At 31.9% G+C, this 26946-nt stretch overlaps 3 protein-coding genes across 4 annotated transcripts in view; all 3 read left to right on the plus strand.

The window, feature by feature from the left end:
• Positions 1–26946, plus strand: part of LOC130635502 (uncharacterized) — a 99798-nt gene that overhangs the window by 68798 nt on the left and 4054 nt on the right. Inside the window, exons 1-8 of one of the 2 annotated variants that reach the window (XM_057444839.1) lie at positions 23770–23895; positions 24286–24398; positions 24575–24612; positions 24728–24748; positions 25105–25305; positions 25873–25990; positions 26370–26473; positions 26699–26872. In XM_057444839.1, the coding sequence (XP_057300822.1) occupies positions 24305–24398; positions 24575–24612; positions 24728–24748; positions 25105–25305; positions 25873–25990; positions 26370–26473; positions 26699–26872 (750 nt within the window). In that variant the 5' untranslated portion in view covers positions 23770–23895; positions 24286–24304. Of the gene's footprint in view, positions 1–23769; positions 23896–24283; positions 24399–24574; positions 24613–24727; positions 24749–25104; positions 25306–25872; positions 25991–26369; positions 26474–26698; positions 26873–26946 lie in introns of those variants that run through there. The other variant, XM_057444841.1, reaches the window with a different exon arrangement.
• LOC130635503 (60S ribosomal export protein NMD3-like) lies at positions 1097–22913 on the plus strand. The gene is given in 16 exon segments (XM_057444842.1): positions 1097–1363; positions 11231–11365; positions 13227–13320; positions 13450–13530; positions 13616–13744; positions 14039–14129; positions 14215–14293; positions 14497–14593; positions 14772–14824; positions 16042–16106; positions 17706–17722; positions 17724–17821; positions 18339–18411; positions 19192–19286; positions 22203–22273; positions 22624–22913. Coding segments are annotated over 16 exon segments (1341 nt in total). The 5' UTR covers positions 1097–1319; the 3' UTR covers positions 22743–22913.
• LOC130635497 (leucine-rich repeat-containing protein 14-like) lies at positions 8082–10420 on the plus strand. The gene has a single exon (XM_057444830.1). The coding sequence runs from the start codon at positions 8575–8577 to the stop codon at positions 9940–9942; it is 1368 nt and encodes a 455-aa protein (XP_057300813.1). The 5' UTR covers positions 8082–8574; the 3' UTR covers positions 9943–10420.

A 26946-nucleotide genomic window follows, 5' to 3' on the forward strand; every position in this document is an offset into this window, starting at 1 on the left:
TTTATCTTGTAATTAAACAAATGAATATTAGCTCTATACTTTTCGTATTGAGCACTCTTTCCATAAATTTCCTTTTCAAGATATATATACAAGTATAACAAGCACCGATAGCATTTTTAAACATTCATTATTAACATGTTTTGAAAGTAATAAAGAGAGCTTGAAGTTAAATTGTAATTTAGAAGAGTGATTTTTTGTTTAGTGCGGCTTTGAACATACTGCATATAAATAATTACAGGTTGAGTGAAGCAATAGATACGTTAATTTAATTTCACAAATTTTTGAGACTTTCTTTTGTTTGAGAACAAAAAGGTGGGTAATACAATAGAATTCCAAAATTATTGACAACCAAATAAAAAGTTATTAAAAAAATTTTTTGGCAATACATTTGTATGAAAAATCACTACGTTTCAATACTTAACCTTATTGGTTGTCTCATTCCGAAGGTGCTGTTTTAATTAGAAAGATTGCATCTGGTGTGTGCAATAATGATAATTTTCTAAACAAGTTTATTTATAATGAACGTTTATTATACATCTGGTTTCCATAAAAATTATTGTCTTCAAAAGCTATCTGACACAGCTTCTAAAAAAAATCTATTTTTAAAAAATCATGTGATTCTTAAATAATAAAGCAAAGTTTACGCTTGAACAGCGTTGGATGTGGTATTTAGTTTAAAAAACATAGAAAAGAACTGCTCCAGCAAGTTTGAAGCATTGTGAAAACACTGCTTTAATGCAGTGCAGTAAGAGAGACAGAAATTACTGCATGATAAAATTTGAAAATTTTTTCAATACATAGCACAAACATCAACAAAACACCAATTACTATTATTAATTATGATTTTTTCAGACCAGTGAAGTATATATCTCTTTTTAAGATAAGTAGATAAGTAATTAGTTTTTTAATCAGAAACAAGACAAATACAGTGTGTTCAATATTTTTTAAAAACTGTTAATGAATGAGTTTCAGTCGCGCAACCAACCCAACACCAATCACAAGAAGCAAGTAACTCGACTAACTTTTGTTATGGGGAGCTATTCCCAGCTTTTACCTAATCTATCGTGAAATTTCTTTAAACATATTAAATCCCTAAATTCTTGGTACACGATTGATGATGACTTTTTTTAATTTTGATTAATATAAAAAAAAGTGGAATTATATCTTCAAATTAGAAATGCAAGAAAAAGTTCTTCTTCACCATTCTTTATTCATGGGTAAATCTGCCACTTACAATTCTCAATCTTGCTGTCCTTTTAAATTTCCGAGAAAGCATTAGATTACCCAGGGCCCAATCTTTTTGGAGAAAACAAGAAAACATGGAGTACGTGCAGCATGTGAATGCTGTAAGACAGCAACAGATGTAAGTTTAGAAAGAATTATTTCAATTTTTTTATTGTTTAAGGACTTGAAGCTTATCTAGAATAAAACCCAATAAGTATTAAGCGGAGGAAAAACAGTTTCCTGTCTGCACATAGTTTCATTTTATTAAATTTTATTAAGGGCAGAGAGGTGAGAGCAATTTATATAAGAAATTGTTTCCAACAAGCCATATCAGTTTATTAAATCTTTGTTACTATTTTACTTTCAAAACATTTTTGTATCATCAAAATTATAAAGTTCATACGAAGTTTATACATTTATAGTTTGTATATATAATTTAAAATTTGTTTTTCTGCTCCCACAAACACATTTTTAGACCGCCATCATTCAACCAACTCACTTTTGGTGATAAAAATTCAGGTCGGTAAGTCGGAAAAAACCCTGTAAATTTTTTTTCTAATCTAAACGTAATTCAGCGATTCGGTTTGACGTCATAACAATTTTTTAGAGGTAAAAAGTGTCCGTATTTTAGGTGAGGAGAGTGCAGAGCTAGACACATTTTGGACTTTGAGGAACAATGTTAGGAAGTTTGGACAAATATAATTTTTTGGAGCAAAGTCTAGATAGCTAAGCATCATTTCTAGACAGATTTTTATTGTGGTTACTATTCGTTAGCTATTATTCATCCATTTCCATATTTTTAGCATTCTTCCCCCTACGAACTAGGTTTGTTTTCACCCTGCGAATTTTTAAAAATGGCGAATGTAGCACAAATTTGCTTCGTCAATTAGCAAAATGTCAATCATCACTATGGCAACAAAGCTGAACTGAATCGCCGAATATAAGGTCACAAAATTTGGGCTACCCAACTCTTAAATAGCATGAACGATTTCATATTTTTAACGAATATATTTTTAGGATTTACTTACAGTCATTGTTTACAGAAAGAAAAGAAAATATGTCTCACAAGATTTTACTGGTGCAGCAATTTCATGCTGCCATGTTTTAGTTTAAGATAATTTTACGTGACCGACATCAATAGTGTGATACGGGTCTGACCTTGTCCCCAACAATTCCCGTAAAAATTAATTCCTTTAAGGTACTCCTGTGCTACTGACAGTTTACAGGGCGGCGAAAAAGGGTCTGCAAAACAAACAATGTCAAGTGGCGCTATACTATTTTTTGGTCCTGGGAACGAATTTACTTGCTCTGATCTAAAAACCCCGGGAAAAAATACACCTGACCGACAGACTGACTCATTTTTGCAGTGTCTTCAGGATGCAAACATAACATATTTTTTATGCTGTTTATGCTAATCTCAGAGCAAACACAGATTATTTGTTATTACATTAATGTTATTACACCCCATTATGAACAGGGGTGAGCATGTCGTAAACATGCTGTTTATTTGGTAAACGCTCTATAAATTCAAGTCTGGATCTTTTAAGAATATTTTTCTTTTCTTGCTTTAAATGTTTAACATCTTTTAAATACTGGTTAATCTTTGTCAATTGGTTACAATTTAAAGTGTTTTTACCATTTAGTTTTTTTTTAATCAAGGTTTCAGCTGTAAAGGTTTGACCATAAAAAGTCCATGTTTTACCCCATCCATAAATGTGAGCACGGAACAATATCATGTTACAAAGCGTCTGCATTCATATAATGCTTAAACAAAGCTCTATGGTTTTCTAAGACTAGCAAGAATATACCTTTATGATAATTCGGGTAAACTAGCACTCGTTTGCAGCTTATTTTGTGATCGGAGGAGGTAAACAGCACACTTTTATGAGAGTTTATTACAGAGAAAACACGTTCTTTCGTGATAACTTTTCTTGCCGCATTTTTTTTTAACCCTTTCAAGCCTTGACCTCAGGCATGCAGTTTTGTTTAGGACTCAAAATCTTTGCCGTACTCTCCACATTTTAGGAATGATGCACCAATCTTATACCCTCGGAACCGCCATCAATTACTTTTGAATTTTAAAGAATATCCAGAGTTCCTTTTATCCAGCCAATTTCCAGCAGTTATAACATGTAACCAAAAAATGCTGACAACTGCAGTTTGCCTTTCACTACATTCATTAAATTTTCACAGCTTGTTTATTGTATATATGAGTATATCATGTGAATTTTAGCTCTATATCAATACTAGCAATTTTTTTATGTTAAGTTGAACTAGATTTTTATAATTTTTTTTAAAATAATATCTGCATATATAATTTTTTTTTTAATTTTGGTATCAAATTGTCTCATGAAAAAAGGGTAAAAATTTGAGCCAAAAAGGATAACAATTGCTCAATTTAGAACAATCCAGTCCAGATGTAGCGTACACTTACGCTCAAATTTCACACTTTTTTCTCAGAGGAGTTAGTTGTTTATCTATTGTTTTATTAATTATCTTGCTAGTCATGTAAGTCATTACATAAATATTCCAAATAGCGTAATTGCAAATGTTATCAACTATATCAATGTGATACGAAGAGCCAATAGCCAATGTTTAATAGCTTTATGAAATATAAGTTTTGCAAAGAAACTAAATATGCTAGCGAGAAGGCATTGTTGGTTGCGCGAGGTAACTAAAGCTTTTTAGCGATAGAAATAATATATTTTAACAAAGATTGAAACTTTAATTTTGATAGAAAAAGATAGGAAAAACATTTTTGCTATTAACAAAGTGGTGAATGGTAAACAAGTTCAAAAAGAACCTTTAGACAGGAAAAAAGTTGAGTATTTTAAGCAGATTGTGTAAGTCTATAGCCATAAATAAGTATCAATAATCAATTGAACACTTGGTTAAAAAACAATCTATTTTCATGAAGCTTTTCGTAATCTAAGTTACATTATCAAGTGTTTTATTAATTATTGATAATTAAACAGATTGTTTTTTGGTATTTTGCAGGCCTTTTCAGGAAAATTTTAATACGTGTGTGCCAAAAAGCCAACTCAAGTATTTTAGGTGTGTTTTTGGGTGTGCTGCACCGGTTAACTCCCTTTAAAATTTGTCATTTTGCAGGTGCTATCAATAGCACGCCTAAGCCATTTTGCGTGTGTGTGGAGGTGTGCGCGTGCTATTGCACGCCTCTCCTGAAAAGGCCTGATTTTGATGTTTCAAAAACAAACCGAAAATTGACTTGGGCAGGCCCGGTTAATGCTATAAATGAGTATTTGTGACGACTGAAACTAAATAGCAGTGACTTCATTTAATTTTATAGCTCTTTTTTTATTAATATTTTTTAAGTTCGTACTAAATCTTTTTCCAAGATTTATTTTTTAGAAAAAACACGTGTTTTTAACTTTGTATCTTTTTTTACCAAAGCAAAATGTTCCCACAACAAGCAGTTTCACCTTTTATGCACGTCGAAAGTTATATTTTTAGACTCTTTCTTCGGTAATAAAATTTAAAACAAAATATTCTCACAATGAGTTTTTTGATGTTTCCAGAACGTCAAAAGTTATATTATTAGATTTTTTCTTTTAAAATTTAATTTGTTTTTGAAATCTTTATTGTGAAGGGAAAAGTCCCGAACGTAGGGTTTTTCTGTTTGCGTTGTTAAACATTGCTTTTTATAAAAAGAACTTTTAAAAGTTTTGCATCTTAAAAAATATGTTTCAACAATAAAGAAATATTACTAAAAGTTTTAAAAGTAGCATTAGTTTTTTAAATATTTAGATCATTGGATTTGTTGTTTTTTAAAAGAGCTTGTGTTTTTTAAATATGTCGAGATTAAAATCGCGTTACTATAATTAGTTTCGTTGTTAAAAAAATAAAAATTCAATGGCCTTCGCGTTTAATTTTTTCTTGCCCAGAGTATTCTTTATAAACAATATTTCTTGCTATGCTTTTCTTCTTAACACGAAGCAATTTTTTTCGCGCAATTTGAAAGGAACTTGCTATCCTAAAACTTTTTTGAATAAAAGCAATATTTTTTTAAGTTGAGCGTACGCGTAAGCTTACATCTGAACTGGACTGTATATTAATATTAGTACGATATACAATGTTTTCGATTATTATTACTAAACATATTTGATTTCTTTTTCCCCATTTAAAAAGATTTTTAAACTTTATTGAACATGTTTTTTCTTTGGTGTTATTACATCACGAGAAAATTCGTTCGAAAGATTAAGGTACAGGACACCTAACCTCTCCCATGTTCTGGTTATATTTAACTTGCATGGGTGTGCACTCTTCTCGCAGTATTCTCTGTGACAATGAAGGTCCGACTAACTTGTGATATGGTTCCAAATGGTCTTCCGTCTTTCATTCAAGTCTGAGTGTAATGCACCAGCCGAGCATAAGAGTGTCAACATGAAGGAAAGGGGCTGACTTTAATGTTCTCTTTACCTTACGTTCTTCATAACACCACTCATTTAAATTTCACAACAAAATTACGTCTGCAATTTTTTTGCCAACTACTATGCTTCAAAAACTCCTGAATGTAATAATTGCACACCAAAATTATAAGCTAGGCCTGTGATACTGATCGCAGGCCTGTATTAGTGTAGGCGAACGTACGACCACACGCAGGTGCAAATATTCATGAGCAAGACTGTTTTCCTGCACTTATTTTGGGCCTGCTCTGACAGCTTTCAACATTTAAAGAAAAAGGTAATTTAGCATGAAAGAGTGAAAATTGGTCTAGAAATTTTTATCTTGATTGGTTCCTAAGATTTTGGACTTAAAAGTTCTGCTATTTATGTGTGATATCGTAATCGAGGTATGAGTGAGGTGTTGTATTTACCAGTTTTGGCAAGACATGTGGTTAAAAATGTTTTTAGGTCATTCTCCAACATTAAGTTAGTATAATTATGCTCAATATGTGTTTTAGATCTATTTAATAACGTCATAATTTTTCATAAATATTGAAAACTTTGAAGTAGAATGATTTGCGAATAATTTTTCATAGAATTATTTGCAAAGACAGCATTTTCTATTTGCAAATTGCAAATAGCAGCCAGCTAATTAAACCCCTGTACTATACAAAATTATGAATTGTGATTTAGTTATTGTTAAGTATGTTCCTACATATACTTCCATTATTGTAAAGCTTAAAAACCTATATATATTTATATATATATTTCAAAACAACTGTCACAAGACACACCAGTTAATTTCTTTCAATAAAATGTTAAAACTGTGTGTTTCATAATTTCAAACAAACTGTGTCAAGCTGCATTATATTAGATGCGAGATCGCTCCTAAAATGTGTTAGACAAGTGAAAAATAACTCGCCTAAAATGTCAATTTATTTGTTAGGTGCGTGAACAATCACACTCCTAAATAGAACTGTAGTGAGTAATAATTCTAAGAAATCACATTACGGAAATAAAAAAGCAAAAAACATGGAAGACTGCAAAATCTTACTTTCAAACAAGGTCACGCGATGTCTGGAATATTAAAGAAGAAAAAGATTTGCATGTTCGAGAGTAAATTGGTAAATTCTGAATGAAAAGGTAAAATGGTTAAAAAAACATTTTTTATTTTGAATTAAAAGGTCAAAATGGTAACACTTCTTTGATAAGAAAAAGAGGCAGAAAGAGATTTCTTTAAAAAACAGAATTGCGCGGAGGAATCTAGTTCCAAACAAGGACAGTCAACCACCATTTTAGTGGTTATAGTTTCTTGGCTAATTAAATAAATGTAATTGTGACAATTTGCATAGTAGGTTTGCAAAAGTCTGACTGAATTTCAATGACTTGTTTTTTTCGGGCAAAACCTTTCCATGCCACTTTACCTGATCGCAAATCTATCAAGAGGCCTGTTTGTAATCACTCGTCATCACACGCGTAATGCAGGCCTATCAATAAGAAAATAACACCAGAGCAATAAATGGCTCCCCTAAGGATGCAATAATTTAAACTAGGCAAGCAATCTGAATAAATAGAATAAGATTATAAACGCATATTTTATCACAAAGTCTTTTTACTGTAAATAATAAGAAAGAGAACATTGATTTCCATGTGACATGAATTGATATTATTCAGCCAGTAAAATATTTTTTAGAATTGGGGGAACAATTAATGGCTCAGCCAGTTTCTTATTTCTCAGAACTGGGCCAGCCTTAGTGTGAGCAAGAGCAATTGCTCTCCCCTTCTTGATAGGCCTGCTAATGTACTCAGGCAAGTAATAAATCATGCACCAAAATCTTAAAACATTTTTTACATGCGCGATGTACCACACACCTTTTTCTTTTTTAAATGATGCAACCTGCTGTTGGGAAGAATGTTTAAAACTTTGTATCATGTTTTCTTCCTTATTTTTAATCAACTACCGCAATGTTTTTGCTTTGTACGATTCTGTTGTAATAGTTTTCCAATTAACTAGGGTAAAGTTTTAAATTTGTATGATCCATAATTTAAACTAAATACAGCGTTTTTGCCTTTGCGATCTAATTTTAACAGTTTTTAAGCAATTTACATTTATGATCCGGTTTTGTTGATTTTTTAAACAAATAGTGGTGATGTTATCGTTTCCTACAATCTTTGCATTGCAAGTGACCCAGGGTAATGTTTTCACATCTCATTGTTGCATTTTGATTGAGTTTTATACAATGTACAGAGATGTTTTCACTTCTTGCAATTCCGTTTTTACAGCTTTTAGGCTACTGTAACATTGTAGCTTCCTGCAATCCTGTTTAAGTTACTAAATGATCTAAGAAGATATTTTAGTTTTCTGCAATTCTGTTTAATAGTTTCCAAATGACCTATAGTACAAAGCTATTTTAGCTCTCTGTGATCTTTGCTTGGTACTTTTGTGATGAAAATGGTCTTATTTAAATAACCTTTCCTTAGAAGTCGGTAACGTGTTTAACATGATAATGTGTTTTATTAGAAGCAATTTTGAAAAATTTTGAACTGAGACTAATTTAGGGAAGTGTTGAAGCAAAGTAATATTGATTTTTTAAGCAAATAGGAAACTAATGTGGGTCAATTTGGAAGCAACTATGAAGCAACTTTTCATACAATGAAAGGATTTGAAACTGTTTTTGAATGAACTGAGAAAATTTAAAAATGATATTTTTAAACAAAAAAATATATTTGGTTTCATTTGAAGTTTAAAAAAAGACATTCCACTGTATTCCACTTTTTTCTTCGATCTGATTTGTCTCTTTCGAAGTCAAATTCTTACAAGTAGTGAGATTGTTAGTTAAAGCTGCCAAGGCATTTATTTCTGACAAACTATACTCGGGACTTAATTCGCACCAGGAAATTAAGTGTAAAGGTTGTGTATTTCTGTTATAGAAAAATATAAAAAATGAAAGTTCCATCCCTACAAGATTTGGCAGCTTCTGAAGCACTGAAAGATCTGGATATATTAAAGTGTTATGCTCAATATTTGCCTAAAGCTATTCTTTATGTTCTTGTAAAGAAATGCTTCTTTATTTCAAAAAAAAGGTTGGCATTCTCGTTGTTGATACAAAATTGGCCATTACCAGTATTTTCCATGCAGGACATTGGAATTGAGTTAAAAGAGGACGATGTCATTTTTATTGCCTCGTTAATTCAGAAAAGGCTAACAGGATCAATTCAATGTTTCGATTTGTTGTATGATAAATTTGGGCAGCTAGACACGCATGTAACTGATGCGTTAGTGCGAATGTTTTTAAGTAATGCTCCATTGTTGTCAATTAACCACTACGGCCCTGTTGCATCTACTTCGTATAGCAGAGCAATTGATTTGGCATGTGGAACAACTTGTTTACGATGTGACAACAATGTTATGAATGATAATGAAATAGTTTGTAGAATATTTAACACAAAGGATCAAATTTACTCTTCATTAGCAATTAAAGTGGAATTGGTTGTAAACAGTGACAATGTGGACAATGTTATAGAGTTGTGTAAACAGCAAGAAAGTACAAGTGAAAAGAGCTGCAATACACAATTATTAGTTTGTAGCTTGCAGTTCCAGTACACATTTAGTAAAAAGATTGCCAAGGTGTTGGCAAGTGTTGATCAGGAAAAATTGGAAAAGGTTGATTTAAGTTTTAATTGTTTGTCGGAAGGGAAACGTTTAAAATATATATGTTGTGAATTGAAAAATATATGTAATTTATCAACATTATGCATTTCTTTTAACACCATATCGTCCTATCAATGTCACACTGTAGCTGAGTGTTTGCAGATGCTGCCTAAACTGCAGTATTTAGATTGTTCGTTTAATCGTCTTGGTGATGGACTTGTTGATATACTGTCCGTAGGTGTACAGTCACATTTTTTAACAGCCTTGATAATATCTGGCTGCGAGGTTACTAAATTGGTGGTAAATGCTCTGCTGCAATCAAATAACCTTCACCATTTGCAGAAGCTCAAGATTGACCAAAATCATAGGATCGGCAGGGAGAAAAAATTGTTTCTTTTGTTTCTGGAAAAACTGAGTGGATCCCTGCAATACCTAGATATTTCATCTTGTGCATTCCCTTTGAAGGACCTCATTAGTATTTGTCCTGTTTTGTGCAAACTTCAGTATTTACGTTGCTTAGTTGTATGGCCAAACCCTGGTGTTACTGAAAACACTATAAACGATGATATATTGCCACTGCTGAGATGTTTAAAACATTTAAAGACAGTTCCACCTATTGGTGATGTTGCCTTACCATCAAAATTGTTTTATGTTGCTTAAAAAAACTTGTGTATGCGAAGCTATTATGTTTACATTTCGCTAATACATTGTTTTTAGTTTTTATCTTTGTCTATTTTGTTAATTTAATTTTTACTTTATGTTGTATTTTAATAGATGTAATATACCGACTCTAATTTTAAAACATAAATTTGATAAGAAGCTGTTATCTTTAATATTAATGTTTTTTGTTTTAAAACCTCTTTCTGGAGAACGTTATAAAATAATTTTATACTTTGTTCATGCTTTCCAATTCTCTTAAATCTACTTATGGTAAAAATTGATACTTTTAAATAGTCTTGAGCAACCTGAACAAAACGTTGGCCATAGTTTTAGGAAACAATAGACCACATAAAATTTTTAAACTGCAACATCAGTTGCTAGAGATACTTCAAATTTGTTATTGTGAAAGTTAACGCATGTTTATTTAGTTATTTATAATTTCACTCAGAGGATAAAATATTCAAACTGTGAAAAATAATGATGTTGTTTTTACTGTTTTCTGAATGTGAATTAAACGCAGGCACTGTTCTTGTGTTGTAAATTAAGAACAAGAAGAAGCAAACAAGAAGAAAAAAAACTCCTGAAAAACAATGTTGTCCGTTACGTGATTATTACTTTACCATTGTCACCATTGATTAATAATACTTTTTCTTTTATTTGAATTTAACCAGTGTTAACTAACAACATCAAATCATTGTTACAAACATTTTCTACTTTTCAGTTCCATACTAATCAGGTCTAAACTGGTTTAATTTAAATATTTAACTATTAAATTCTTTCAGTTAATATTGAAACCTTATGAAAAGGCACACATTGTGTCTGGCAAAGAAGAGGATTGCGTTTTCTCTACTGGCTTTCAATTTTGCAGTTCACAATCATTTTTATATTCCAGACATTCCTTTTAGTCTTTACTGTTAATTTAGAAAAGCATAAGCTTGCCTGAATGAGTCTAAGATGCAACATGCAACAATCCATATACATGACTCTAAATGTCAACTCATTTAGCAGCATGATGTTGTCTGGTGTTCAAATTTTCAGTATTTTCAGCCTCTGGTGTTCAAATTTTATATTATTATAGTATTTTTCAGTAACACCAGAGGCTGCCTTAACATTAATAAATTGGTATATATACTTTGCAGTGATGATACCAAGGGTGTTAACATTAGAATAAAATATACAAATCTTATTAGATATTTAATATAGTAATTTTGATATTAGTTAAATTTGTTTTGATTCTGTTTTTCTGACAACAAATTATTATTTTAATCTTGTAAATTTTATATTTTAGCCTTTGCTGTCAATGTGGTACTCCAACTCCACCAAACCCTTCAAACATCTGCATTGCTTGTATCCGAACTCAAGTTGATATTACAGAAGGAATACAAAAACAAGCCTACTTGCAATTTTGTAAATCATGTGAAAGGTATTTTATCAATGCTGTTGATAATTTGCTATTTTAAATTAAACTTCAAAGGTCTGATGAAGCCAACGTATGTCTTCATCTACCCTAAATGTCAACATCTACCCTAATTTTGACGATAACAAAAAAAATAACATTAAACAAAAAAGTTTTAAAGAAAAAAAAAGGAAAAAAAACAAATTCTCATCCCATCTGGTGAAAATATAATGAGCATAGAGGATAATCAATGTTTATTTTTTGTTGGTTAAATGTCAATCTACAGTTATAAACTAACAAGGTAAATCAATAACATTACTTTACTTAGGACCACTGTTGTTAAGGCCACTGAAAGTTGATTCTTTGTTCAAGTTTGTTGCCATAAAACTAAAATGTGCGATGCGCTAATTTGCTAATCATAAAAATAATTACGTGGTTAAACAGAAGTTTTTAAATTTTTATGTGATTTATAACGAAAATTAGCTACTTTCGCTAAAATAGTTATAATACAAGCGAAAAACAAGACAGATTATTGAAAATTAGCTACTTTCGCTAAAATAGTTATAAAACAAGGGAAAAACAAGACAGATTATTGTCGTAACACCCTCCTTCATTATGATTAATATATATGTTTAAAACTACGCTAGCTAAACTGTAATACAGTTGATACCATTTAGGAAAAATAATTAAAACAAGATAGAATATGCTTGTCGGAACACCCTCCTCCGCTATGATTTTTAAAAAATGATTTTACCACTGCGAAAGACTTTAAATATTCTCAACTAAACAACCATAGTCCGAAAAAGAATTTGCTCTAAAATTTAGATTTTCCTATAAAACTGTGCAAAAAGCATTAAAAGAACACTAAAATTGTTTGTTTTATTTTTTTAAGTAGGAGAAGAATATCTTGCTGTATAAGTTTCGAAACAGCGCAAGTATAACCTGCTGTAAGACTTTCAAATCAATACAAGTATATGCTGTACAACTTTCAAAACAGCATAAGAATAATTCTTGCTGTATAACTTTCAAAGCAACACAAGAAAAATTCTTGCTGTATAACTTTCAAAGCAACACAAGAAATATTCTTGCTGTATAACTTTCAAAGCAACACAAGAAAAATTCTTGCTGTATAACTTTCAAAGCAACACAAGAAAAATTCTTGCTGCATAACTTAAAAAACAAGTTTTTAAGCATGCAAGTATTTTTATCTTTTCACCTTGAGAACTCGTTACATATTTTTTAGTGAGACAAATTATTATTATTTTTTCTTTGCAACTAAAAAATATAAACTGCCTGCGTTATGCAAAAATACATAGAAAAAAACGGTTGTCATAATACCTTGTTGTTCCGACCATACATTCTCGATAAAATTATTTTTATTTGTGCAAACCGACCCACCGTAAGCTACTATCGACTTTGCCCATGGAGCAACTAATTAAATTGGAGTCGGCTAAGTACACCATTTATAATCTCGTCATTTTGATTCTCAGTAAAAATTCAAGAAATAGCAATTGCTACCTGTGTTGTGATCTACAATGTCATTCTGTGAAAAATATTTTAAACGTAGCCAGCACCTTGAAAATTCTTGGAAATCCTTACCTTTTTTAAAAATTGTTTTGTTTTAGATAGTTTAAAAATTCTAGAAATTCTAGAAATTATTTTTCGGGTTTTTTCTTCCAATTCATTCAAAATCATCACTTGTCAATTCAAATTGATATTTTCATTTTCTTAAACATCCTTGAAAAACACAAAGTTACTCTGTTTCTTATTTTGCATGTTGTTCCATTTCTGCACTGTAAGATTTCCTAATATTATTACCAATGATCTGTTCTGTTAACAGGTCAAGTAATAAAAATAAGTTACTAAACCGATTTTTGCTTGTTTTTAGGTATTTACAGCCACCGAATTATTGGGTATCCTGTGAATTAGAATCAAAGGAATTGCTTGCACTATGTTTGAAGAGGCTGAAAGGACTTGCAAAGGTTTTTTTTACCATTATTGATTTTACAACTCCTTACAGTTGAAAATCTCTTCAAGCATATTTTTTTTGGTGTTTTATAACATTCTTTGTATTGTTTGTTATTGTTACGGTAAATATTGTTCTCTTACAGACACATTTGGTTGATGCTGGTTTTGTATGGACTGAACCTCATTCGAAAAGAATAAAAGTAAAACTTACAATCCAACAAGAAGTAAGTGTAGAGTTTTTTATTCCAATAAGTAGAATATTATTTAAACTCATGACAACGTTTTTGCATAGTGTTTTTCTGTGTTTAGGTCCTTAACTCGACCAAACTGCAACAAACCTTTGTTGTGGATTTTATTGTGCAAGGTCAAATGTGCGATGACTGCCATCGACGAGAAGCAAAAGACTTTTGGAAAGCTGTTGTGCAAATAAGACAAAAGGTATTTAAACTTTACCGTATAAGAACATGTTCGCAAAATTCATTTGACATACTTATACTTTTAACTCCTACATATATTCCTTTGTCCATTTGCATGTTGCAACCGATTTTTTAAGCTCAGTAATTTTGCTAAACACTTGCTAAATGTATAAATTGCACCAGAGTCTATGATTTGTCCTTTCCATTAAACTATGAACATTGTTTTAAAATCTCAAAATACTAAGGATAAGACACCTAACTGATGTTACAGTATGGTATTAACATGTCATTTTGTTAATAATACGTTTCTTTTTAGGCTTCACATAAAAAGACTTTTTATTACCTTGAGCAATTGATCATAAAACACAATATACACTCAAACTGTTTAAACATAAACCAAGTTCATGGTACGCATTAATCTTAAATCTCCTTTTTTATTTTAAATGTCAATAGTGTAAACCATTGACATGTTGTTGTTTTTTTGTCATGCAGAGGGCCTAGATTTTTATTATTCCAACAAGCAACATTCAAGACGTATGGTTGATTTTCTAAACACTGTTGTACCATGCAGGTAAAGTCTGATTTATAATATAATTGTAAGGAAAAATAAATGTTTTTGAAATTTTCTCCTCTTCCTGTTTTATGGAAGTATTTTTTTGTTTCTTTGAAAAATAACCTAATAAAAAAATTGATTCTTGGTTTAAAGGCATAGCACAATTTAATCTTTACAGGCTCTTCTTTTTTTTTTGTTCCCAAAATATTATTACGCTTTAGAATGAAGACATCAGAAAGACTCATCTCCCATGATATTCACAATAATAGTTATAACTACAAAAATACATTTTCAGTTGAACTGGCATCAGTTTGCAAAGTATGTAATTTTTTATAGTTGATGCATCATCTGTGCTGCTCCTTCTGTACACTACAAAGCTTCTTGCTGCGTAAAAACGTTTCCATTGTGTTTTTTGTGATGAATAGGGTGTTTTATAAATGTTGCATGGAGCAAAATGTGATGAAGGAATACAATGTTGTTCATAATGTTTTTTTAGAATGATATTGTTTGTCTGCCAATCAAAGTTGCAAGATCACTTGGAAATATAAGGCAAGTTTTGTCAAGCTTACATAAGGCTTTTTATTTATTTACACACTCGGTAGAAATGTGCGTTTGGTTTTGTCTGCGTTTTTCTGGTGAACCACTAGGTTTCAACCGGGACCTCTTTTCTTCTAAGCAGTAAATTAAACCACTCAGCCACCAACCACCTGCACTGGCATGCTAAATTTCAACTTTTGTTGCTTTGGGTTGCATGTTGAATTTTTATACATACGCGCTGGCATGCTAAATTTCAACTTTTGTTTTGGGTTGCATGTTGAATTTTTATACATATATATATATTTGATAAAATGTAGAGAAAGCAAATTTATAAAAACTCCCAAATATTCACCTGTCACATGAGATAGTAAAATATAGGCTAAAATAGATGTTTGCCAAAACTACTATTTTGCAAAATCACACCAGAATGCTTAAAATCAGTTTCTCCTACCTGTATTTTATCATATAATCTTAAATCTCATCCCACTTTTTGGTGGTTTGGTTGCTGCGATCCTCTAAAACTTCCATGTAATATTTCAGCCTACTACATCAACCACTAAACACTAGTCGGTGGCCGCAGATAAATCCACAAGTTCTCCCATCGTTGCTTTATCGCATTTTGTATGTCTTGCTACTGCGGTTACCATTTTGTGTGACAGACTGACGTATACGTATTATAATATAGATACGTTTAAAGTTAGGGAAATACCAACATCTGTATTTCTCTAATTGAAACTTTCCAAGGTATTTTAAGTTAGTGTACTTAAAACTGACAATTAGTTTTCAATTCTCTGCTATCTTGTAATGATCCAAATGTATGATCAAACCAGGTGGATTTTTTTGTTTATCATTGATGTTGTCTTTAGTGGGGTTTTTTATACCCTGTATCGATTTTAAGTATATATTGTCCTTGCAGAGTAGTATAAGTGGCATAAACATTGTCCATTAACAACATCTTGTTGATGGAAAGTAGCTGTTAATCACAAAAATGTCAATATTTACCTGATCAACCTTTTCTTTGGATATAGATTATTTCTTCAGAACAGGCTGGCAGCTCCACTTTGCTTTGTAAGAACAACGAGAAGTTCAGCAGAATGTCTTTAGAATTTTTGACTAACAAATTTCTTTGTCAAAAAAAAGGTTTGCCCAAATCTGTGTTTTTATTTTTACAGGCAATATACCGTCTTGTATTTTTTCAATAATAATATTTTTGTTTTTTATCACTTCAGCCAAATCTCTGTTTGTTACAAAGTAACAAGTAATCTACACCTTGTGGATCCTTTCACTGGAAAAAGTGAGTAGATTTGTTCACCTTTTTCTCTCAGGTGACTTACACTATTTAGATAAGAGATAAAAGTTTTGGTGCTCCCATTTACAAGGATTATATTCCCCTTTTATCTTACCGAAAACAAAAAGTGTTGGGTGGACCAGGCTTTTCTGCATCAGAAAGCACAGATTAGTGTTTTAGGTGTGATGCATTGATAAATGTTTTGTAAAGATTATCATTTGCACATGCTATCAACAGTTCACCTTATCAATTTCCGTGTGCACACACGCACTCCTCTCCTAAAAAACGGAAGAGATATTATCTTGCTTATGCAATTTACACTTAAAAGGTTGAGTGATTTAATATGGCTTACACATCCCCAATCCACATATGTTTTAACAGTGTTTGTTTATAACCTTTCTTTACATACCGTATTTTCCGGTATATAACCCGCACATTGTATAACCCGCAGCTCAGCTTTTTTAGGGATTTATAAGCTAGATGCTACCAGATAGCCCGCACCTTCGCATAACCCGCATAAAATTTCGATTGATGTGTTTTACTTAGCCGCACCTTTGCATAACCTGCATCGTGTTATTTTTTATTTGATTCAGCGTATTACTTACCCTAATCATTTTATAAACATGTGCATGTGTTCTGTGTTTTTTTATCCCAGTTGGGGACGTTAAACTCGTGAACTTCAAACACGAGAACCGAGTGTCTGAACTAGCGACTCTCTCAGTCTTAACTTCCTTGTCTCCGATTGCCGAAATAATAATGAATTAAAATTAATTTGACAATGCTGTTTTCCTTTTATTTGTAAATATTAGTTTCAGCCAATGATAACTCATACTTCCTGCGATTAAACAAACAAACAAAAAAAAACCCATGCTATCAGCAATGTACGGAATGTTCTTTTCTAATGTTTAGAATTTTGTTATCTATTTATATCCCAGCAATCACAGTATGCATAATAAAATGAATGGCGGCAATGAGGAGGAGATAGTTGCGTGTGTCTTATCAATTGTATTTTATATTTATTTTTGATGTTTTCAGTGGCCACCTGTTACTCGAGGTAGCGAAGATAAAAAAAGAAATTATTGTCTATACTTTAATTTTAACATTTTTTTAATATTTTTAACAGGAATTAATAATTAAGTCCTGGGCACTAGGTTGTGAAATACGTGTCATTAAAAAAATGATACCTGCTATATTGCTCTAACCAGAAGCAAATTGGATATAAAGATATAAATAGATTAGAATTACATTCAACACAAAAGAAACATTATCTCCAGGATTGTGTTTAGAGAGAGCTCGTAATATTAGCACTGACAAGCAATAGAGATTTAAAGCAATTTCACTGTAAATAAAATTAAATCACGTAGTTGAAGTAAGATTACGTAGATATAGGATTGTACATGCAGTTATATTAATGTACGCATTTTATCCCGTTGGTACTATTTCCTTCGTTAAATGTATAAACTTTAAATTTCACAATAAATGACAGAAAATATAAAACTTATCACATCTGATTCTGTTTATAGAACTCATTGAAATTAGTAATGTTACACTTGAAACTTGCCTTAGTTTCAAGGAATTATATTATTTTGATATACTTTGTCGTAGTTTTGCCAAGCAGATGTTTACTTGATGCGTAATAATGATATGTCTGGTTCTGATGCTCAATTTCACTGTCGTACACATCTAGGACATCTGTTATCTGCTGGTGACACTGTCATAGGGTGAGCATTTTAACACATTTTCTTAGTTATGGTGTGAAATAATGTATTGATAAACCTGCAAATTCGCTTCCCAAGTGCTGCAAAGATAATTAATTGAGTGTGATTTGAGCTCAAAACCTTTTCTTTGTCAGGCAATTACTCTGTGCAGGTTGCAGCTTATCAACATACAAACTTTCTAAAAAATGCAAATAGAATACTCAAAAAAAAATTTCCCGCAATGCAGTTAAAATTTGTGTATAGCACAAAGTGCCATTTGGTATCTTGATTCTTTAGGAACTTTGTTTTGGTTAATGTCAGTTTTGAAGTATTTTAAACAGGGTAGTAAATATGTTATGCAAGAGTTAGGTGCAACATGCAAACAAGTTCTAGTTATTGGTGTTAATGGATTAATTTTGTTGGTAATCTGTTTGCAATGTGTTAGGTTTAAATAACTTTAGGTTCTTTACATCCTGATGTAAATGAAGATAATATTTGTGGTTGTTGTTGTGTTTTTATTGTACTTATGATCTCTCCTTAGGTATGATTTTACAACAACCAATTTGAACGACCCAAATTTAGAGTTAATTAAGAAAGACAACATACCAGATGTGGTAAGCTTTTCATGAAAATCATATTACTATTAGGGTTTCAAAAAATACAACTGATTTTAAGACATGGTGCAGAAATAGCATGCATGTGTGTGCCTTCGTGGTTTTCATGTGCATGAGATAAAAGGCTAACATAGAGATACACAAAATAACGTATACCATGATTTTAAAATTTTTGAAGCTCTGACTAACAGCCCAGGAAATTGTATACTGTTGATGTGGCATAAAGGATATAGCCAATGGCTGGATTCAAGTTAGAAACTTCTGTATGTCTTTCATTTCAGAATTAATGAAACAAATTACCTTTTTTCACAACGACATGAATACTACTTTTGTAAAAACACTTCAACAATCATGTCAACAGTTGGAATTGAAATTGTTATGAACCACTTCCTTAAAAAGCAGAACTAACTAATTTGTTATTTTATCACACGTTCATTTCAGATGACATTTAGAGGAACATTAAAATTCACAAACCTTGCAACGCAATATACTAATAACTTCAGTTTGTTATATATCGAAAATATAAAACTGGTAGGAATGACTTAAAAAGAAAGACAAATTATTAATTATGATGTGTATTACACAAATCAACTTTGAATAAACAAAAAATTAAGAATGGTTAAATAGGTTTGTGGTCGTTAATAAAATCCAAAGAAACCAAAAACGGTATACAAGTAGAATATTTTCTTACTTTGCAATCATTTTCTTTTGGAACACAGAAAATAATTATTAGTGCTTTTTGTTTTCTAACAATAACATTTCATTTTTTTTTAATTTTAGGTGTTAGTGAAAAAAGTGTATGGTGACAAGAAAAAGAGGAGTAGGAAAAGAAATTGGAAGCTGAAATCGCTTCCAATGGAAAAAGCGCATAAAGAGTGAGTATAACGTCTTGTGTTATCAGTACCTTTTTTGCTGTAAAAGTATTAAGAAAAGAATATTAAATAATCATACATACTTTTGGGCCAGTAAAATAGCCAAGACATAAAATGAAATTGTTAAAAAAGACAGTGTCTGTACACTTTCTCAGAATGCCTATTTTGTCAGGAATGACAGTGGTTTTTTAAGAACTGTCAAAAATGTCAGGAAAATCACCATTTTCCTTAATATATATCCTGAAAATTTCAGGAATTTTATGTTATGGTCAATTATCATCATCATCATCATTCTCGGCTTAACGTCCGTTTTCCATGCTAGCATGGGTTGGACGGGGTATATTAATGACCCTCTTCCAATCTGATCTAGACTGTGTTAGATCTAAACTCAACTTCCTCTCTATCAAGTCTGTCCTTATAACCTCCTGCCAAGTCTTTCTCGGTCTGCCTCTGGGCTTTGCCCCAGGAACTATCAAGTCTCTACACTTTCTTACCCAATTATCCTCCTCCATTCTTTCCAAGTGGCATTACACATCCACCTAACCATTCTCATATCATTCCTTTCTAAACGGTCAAGATCTTCCTGCTTCACTGCCCATGTCTCACTACCGTACAACATAACACTTCTTACACAAGCCTCATACAACCTACCTTTTACCACAATTGACAGGACTCTGCTAGTCAATAAAGGAAGTAACTATCTAAACTTTTTCCAAGCAGAACCTATCCTGCAAGTAACACTTCTTCCAACACCCCCTTCACTGCCCAACATATCACCTAAGTAACAGAAGTTCTTAACTATCTCTAACGAGCCACTGTTGTACATCATTAAAGCTGGAAATACTTCATTCTCTATAATCTCACCTTTGCAACGCTTGCATACAAACTGTATGCCAGCTCTTAACCTTCCACTAATACTACTGCACTTTTTATGTACCCAATGCTTGCAAGTCTGACAAAAAATTGAGTTACTACCAACCCCTTTCCTGCAAACTCCACAAGGTCACTTTCCAACTACAAGGTCACACTTGGCTGCAATGCTACTTATCATGACTTTAGACTTTGCTGTGTTTACCTTCAGCCCTTTCTCTTCTAGTCCTTTCTTCCACTTCTCAAACTTTTCAACTAATTCTTCCATCGACTCTGCTATGAGAACCAAATCATCTGCATACAATAACTCCCATGGACAACCTGTTCTGAACTCCATGGACAGCGCTTCTAAGACTACAATAAACAACAAAGGACTAAGTACAGAACCCTGATGTACACCAACATTTACACTAAATTCATCACTAAGTGAATCGTTAATCCTGACACGACTTCTAGCATTGCTGTACATAGACTGAACCATCGTAACTAGCCACTCATCCACACCTAATTTTCTCATAGCCCACCAAATAACTTTACGTGGCACTCTATCAAAAGCTTTCTCTAAATCTACAAAGGCAAAATAGAGATTCTTTCTCTTTCCTAAATACTTTTCCTGAAGCTGTCTGAGTAAAAATATTGCATCTGTAGTGCCACGCCCTGGAACAAAACCAAATTGCATCTTATCTATATCAATTCTTTCTCTAAGTAACTTATCAATCACTCTTTCAATAACTTTCATTACTTGATCAACTAACTTCAAACCTCTATAGTTACCCCTTTCTAATGCATCACCCTTGCCCTTGAAACAATTCACTATTACACTCGACTGCCACTCACTCGGAATAGCACCATCCTTTATAATCTGGTTAGCAAGACTTGTAATAAGCTCAACTCCAATATATCCAGATGCTTTTACCATCTCTGCAACAATACCTGATACTCCTGCAGCCTTGCCAATCTTCAATTTCCTAATAGCCTCCACTACCCATTCTGTCTTGATCTGCATAGCTGGCCCTTCTACGACATCATCATCAGACAAATTATCCTCGTCCCAATCAAACTCAGTAATTAGAACTATTTTTATTATTCGAAGTATTGGCAAGGATTTAGTTTCAGATCTGTTCAGGAAGTATTTTCGTTTAATCTATTCTCTTTTGCTTGTATTACGTTTACATTTTTTGGAACATCTGTATCTTCCTAAAATAACTAGAAAAATAAAACAAAATATTAAGACTTAATGGACTCCTTGTTTCTGTATTGTCGTTCGTAAAATGTTTGTGGTACAAGTTTTGTACATTTGTGCAAAGGACATTGTTTAACGCCGAACTACATCTTTAAAAAAACAAAAGTTAAACATTTTTTTATTGAATTTTTAGTTCCTTTTTATGTTCATGAACAGTTTGTGTTCCAAATGCTCTTTGTGAAGCCTATGCCAAAATCAAGCCTTGTTTGGATTTTTTCTATGCATCCTAAAAAACTTACCAAATGATTATCAAACAACCTAAGAACAGATGCCATGCAATAGAGTTGTTGTCTTAATGTATTAAATGTAATATAGCATCCTCCAAATTGCTAGGCATGCAAGTTTTTGTAAAAAACTAGATAAAAAACCAAGTGAGTGTACGTCAGATAGAAATCAGCCATAATGTGCATAGGGGAATTTTATTTGTTAGAGCATTGTGTTTTCTGTAATAAATGACAAATTGTAAGATATACATCGAAATCTTAACGATGCTAGGTGGGGTGTTATCTATATAGATAAATATTATAATTTTTTACAACAGGATTACTTATGTTTATATTTACACTTTACATTTTCTGACAAATGATTAATTTAATTGACTTAATGATTTAAATTTACTCCATAGAGCTTTTTATTCATGATATATTTAACCTTTCTATCTGGACTAGTTCGTCTCACAGCCTTGTGATCACAAAAAAGTGATCAGTTTCTAAGTCATTATCAAATAAAATCTGGGATGGAATGGATATGGTTGTTAACCTAATTGAGAATAAGTTTTTACGTTGTGTATATTTTTCATGCTGTAGTGACTATGATGAGTTTTTGGAAGATTTGGAGGAAGATCGTGAATACAGATCTGTAATCAATATCTACAGAGGTTTGTTTGTCAATCATATTCTGTGTTTCAGATTCAGTTTTAAAAATGATAAGATCAATGACTATACAGTTGTAAAATGCGTGTTATAATTTGTTTTTCATGTTGGCTCTTTTAGACAGTAAGAAAACATACCGTCAATTTTTTGCCAACGTGAAAAAATTAAATTAGAAAGGCAGTAATAAAGTATATGTCCAATTTCTTGTGTTTTGCTTTTGAAATCTGTTTTGGTAATGTTTAGTCACTGTTTTTCTTACACAAGACGCAAACAGCATAAAGAGAAACATATGAAAATAAACATATGGAAATATTAGAACTGTTACAAATTTTCAGAAATAAAATTCATTTTTTAGATCGTGCCAAGGTAAATGCCAGTGAAAGTGATATTGAAGATGCTCCAACTGTTGGGTTAGAGGAAATGTTGGATGATTTACAAATCGAAGATCAAGAGATGAACAGTGACGAAGATTAAGTTTGTTTTCACGAACATATTAATTCATGTACACCAGCAAATGTATCAATGCATGTACATCAAATGTTATTTTGTGCAAGATATATATTTTAATTAGCAAACTAAATTGTATTTTGCTAATTATTTAATTCAAATTTTGCGTACTGAATAAATATATATTTTGCTTCTAAATATGTTGTATTTTTTCACATCCGTACAATGCATTTGTTTTTAATAATTTTCATAAAAAGTCACAGTTTATAACTTGTTGTAATTTTCAATCTTTTTATTTTTTTACCTATTTATCTGTTTGTCAGTAACAATAATTTATGTTTATCTACTTGTAAAAGTTGTTGCATATTGGAGGCAAACAGAACATGATTATCAAATTTCACAGCCCACATATTTAGTTAGTGTGTTTCTTTACACTGTCATTGAAACGACATTACATGTAATTCCTAATTGCTGTGTCCATTGATGGCAACAAGGAAATGCAGTTGCTTCTAGAAAGAGTATAAATTTGCAAATGTCAGCAATTGAGTTTTGATTAGCTAGCATATTTATTCACTCTTCCTACGTGTGGTTAATTTCTAGATTTTTATTGTTTTGTGTATCTGCTTTGAAGAGGAGGATGTTGTAGAAGAAAATAAGAGTTTATTTGGGGAAGTGAATATTTTAAATAATCTTTTAGAGTCAAATTTTAACTCTTTTTTGTGATTTTGTATTAATTAGCATGAAGGAGAGACACAACACTCCTTCTGTGTTGACGTAATGTTTTAAGCTAGTTACTATATCATACTTGTAGCTGAAGTTCTTAATACAGCATAAAATACTTAATTATGCAATGCATAAACTCTTTTCCTACTTTTTACCTCTTACTTTTTTTTACCTATTTTTCAAAAACCTTCAACCAGTGTTTTGATTTTTGTTTTTAAACTCTTTTTAGACTGCAGTTGCTTTTAATTAAGCACAGCTTAATATCTTAGAAAAGAATTAGTAATCTACTTAATGAATAAAACATGAGAAAGTTATTAAATTTTTATATAAGCATTAAGAATAAAATAATGTAGATAGATTTTGACATAAAGTTTATAAGTTGGTTGGATTTGAATAGAATTGTGAAAAAAGCTAGGTGAAGTTTGTTAGCTAGATAAAGTTGTTGTGTAATGACAAGGTAGGAATTGTTAGGTCAATTTTTGTTCATTAATGTTACTACTGTTGCTTTCTACATGACCACCCAGCATGATGTCAACTTATATTCTTCTGTATGATTATTGTAATTTATTCATTGCGACCATTTAAGTCTAGAATTCTTAACTTTAGCAAATAACGAATGATTCCTAAAAAGAATTGGTCCTATTGTTCCAATCTCTTATTATCATGGCTGTGGTATTTTTTTTTTACATAGATTACACAAATAATTGAAAAAATAAATTAAGTTTTTATTTGATATAAAGTGCCAAAAATATTGGGTGTAAAATTCATTTTTATTAATTTTATTAATCTATTTAAGGATTAATACTCAAATGGTGTTAAATGTAAATTTAGTTTCTTGTATTCTTAGTAGACTAAAAATATAAAAAATGGCCCAACCACCACCATATTATGGCCAACCAACTGCTCCTGGATATGCATATCCACCGCAACAACCTATGCAGCATAATGTTATCATTCAAAGTAAGTTCAAGCAAAATGTCCTTCAATGTTGTTTGTTTGTTTGTTTGTTTGTTTGTTTGTTTTCTTTGCCATTTAAGTTGTACGTTTGCTATTGTTGTTGTTGATGTTGCCAACTTGTATATTACTCTTCGTTCTTTTTGTTATTTTCTTGTAATTTCTCTGTGGTCTTTCATTAGATCCACCACAACCAGTGTATGTTCAGCCACAACAAAAGGTAGACCTCCTTAAACTAGTTTCTATAATAAATGACGTTTTTTTTTTGGTCTTTTTTAGAATAATCAATATTCTAGTTCATGAAATATAACATTCATCTACTGTTTTCATTTTAGAGTCACTCTGAAAAACTTGCTGTAAGTGACTTTCTATTAATTTTTTTGAGTATTTGTTGTTTCTGTATAATAAAAGTAACTTCTAAAAAATTCAGAAGTGAGAAAAAGGGAAAATCTCTGCATTAGTATTCGCTATGTCATCTTTGATGTGTATACACATAACAATCCTAAATTGAGATAGCGCAGGTGTGGTACAAGTAAAAATGAACTGTTACATGAGTGGCTTGTTTCTGGTTTATATTCAAGATGCAATTTATGTAAATTTGTCGAATTTTGAAATTTTTTTAAAAAAGATTAAAACAGGGCTAGTGTATATGTTGAGAGCTAACATGAAACTTTTTTGCTTTTGTATTTTATAATCATCTGTTATTATTCAGAGTGGTGTTGGTGGAGCGTTTGCATCTGCCTTCCGTTCTGGTGGGCAGCTGGTCAAGGGCTCTGGTAAATCAGCTTCATCATTAGCAAGCTCGGTGGGAGGTGCTGCAGCTGGTATTGTTAAGTCTAGTGCGAATTTAGCTGGTGATGCTGCAAAGGGTTTTAAAGATGAAGCTGACAGAACAGCTACTAGTCCATTATTGGTAAGTGGATAGCTATGTGGTGATTGTGTTTGTACATATATGTGTGTTTATGCGTTTACAAAAAAATATTTCAAAAACTTGCTGCTGTTATTAAACAGACTAATCGTTAACCCGTGGAAATATTTATGGGGTCATCCGTCTTTAAATTACACACTATTTTGTGTGCCCGTACACGTCCCTTTGTTGCGGACAGACAGACAGAATACGGCTATTGTTATAGAGATGACTTGCTTTTGTACCTGTCACATGTGGTGTTATTTTTATTTTTAAAAGAAACGGTTAGTTATAAACTTCGTGCAGCTGTCTCTAGGAAAGTGACAATTGCTCGGCATATTTTTAAAAACGCTGCAGTACATCCATTACGAATCATGTGGATTGTTTTTACATTTTTGGAAAGTTAAAAACTTTTTTATACAATGTTAGTAAATCGAACATAAATTCTTTGTGGACAGTACTTCATGTATTTCCCATGCACGCTGTTGCTTTTGCAGTGGGTTATTGTGTTGTTTCAGTTTATATTTCATTGTCAGCGTTAAAACTTTCTCACAAAAATTGTTCACTCTTTAGAACTGCTTCTTACCAGGTAGTGGTATTCAACTGGTGAGCAAAGCTAGTAAAGGTTGTTTACGTTGCTTGCCTGATGGTAACTTGGATGGAAGAGGTGCTCTTGGACTCGACTACTCCTGTGAGTTTTCTGTGATGATTGATGTGATTTCAATGCTACTTTGTGTTATTTTTTTCGCAATTTCTTTGGATGTATGTATAGGGCTTTTTGGTTGGTTACAAAAAATTTCTTTGGATGTATGTATAGGGCTTTTTGGTTGGTTACAAAAAATTTCTTTGGATGTATGTATAGGGCTTTTTGGTTGGTTACAAAAAATGTATAATATATAGTAAACACGTTTTTTCTTTTTACTTGTGTCGTATTTCAAACTTTTCATACCCTGTAAAAATAACAGGAATCAGGTCTTCACATTTATATTTGAGAAGGAAATTATTTAGTTCACGCTTATTATTCCTGGTACGTGATTTGTATTTTAATCAGACTTACACTTTTTGTTTAGGTCATTGGTTGGTTGTAAATCGATGGGAAAATAAAGTGATCCTACGTAATGGTGCATTTCCACAATATCATCTGGCGAACGCAGGTGGTCGCACTACTGCAACGGTATGTAAACATTCCCTTTGCCGTTGAATTCGTTAGAAAAACTGGGCGTTGCTATTGCCATCAAAAAACCTTCTGTCGCTGATATTCCCTTCCATCCACTTATATTGTCTTTTAAGATCTTTTTTACTCTTGTACCTTCTAATTCAAAGTCGCTAATGCTATCAATTTGTCTGCCTTAAGTATTCGCCCCTTCTAACAACTCCGGTCTTGATTCTTTTTATGTAGGGTGTGGGTGATCGAGCAAGCACGTTTAAACTACACGAAACAATGAGTCATTACGTCACCTTTCAACACGACATGACTGGTCAATATGTCGGTGTGGACCAACAACAAAATCTTGTACCAGCACCGCAAGTGACTAGCGGTGGTTTGAACTCGTTGTTTGAAGTACACTTAGTGGTAAGTTTTAATTGCCGTTTAAAAATTCTTCAATCAGGCTTTTAAGCATCCTCAAACGCGAGGACACTTAAGAG

This window comes from Hydractinia symbiolongicarpus, chromosome 3 (assembly GCF_029227915.1).
Source record: "Hydractinia symbiolongicarpus strain clone_291-10 chromosome 3, HSymV2.1, whole genome shotgun sequence".
Taxonomy (NCBI): domain Eukaryota; kingdom Metazoa; phylum Cnidaria; class Hydrozoa; order Anthoathecata; family Hydractiniidae; genus Hydractinia; species Hydractinia symbiolongicarpus.

Coding starts and splice junctions, on each gene's coding strand:
- LOC130635497 (XM_057444830.1), top strand. CDS start 8,575: ATGAAAGTTCCATCCCTACAAGATTTGGCAGCTTCTGAAGCACTGAAA.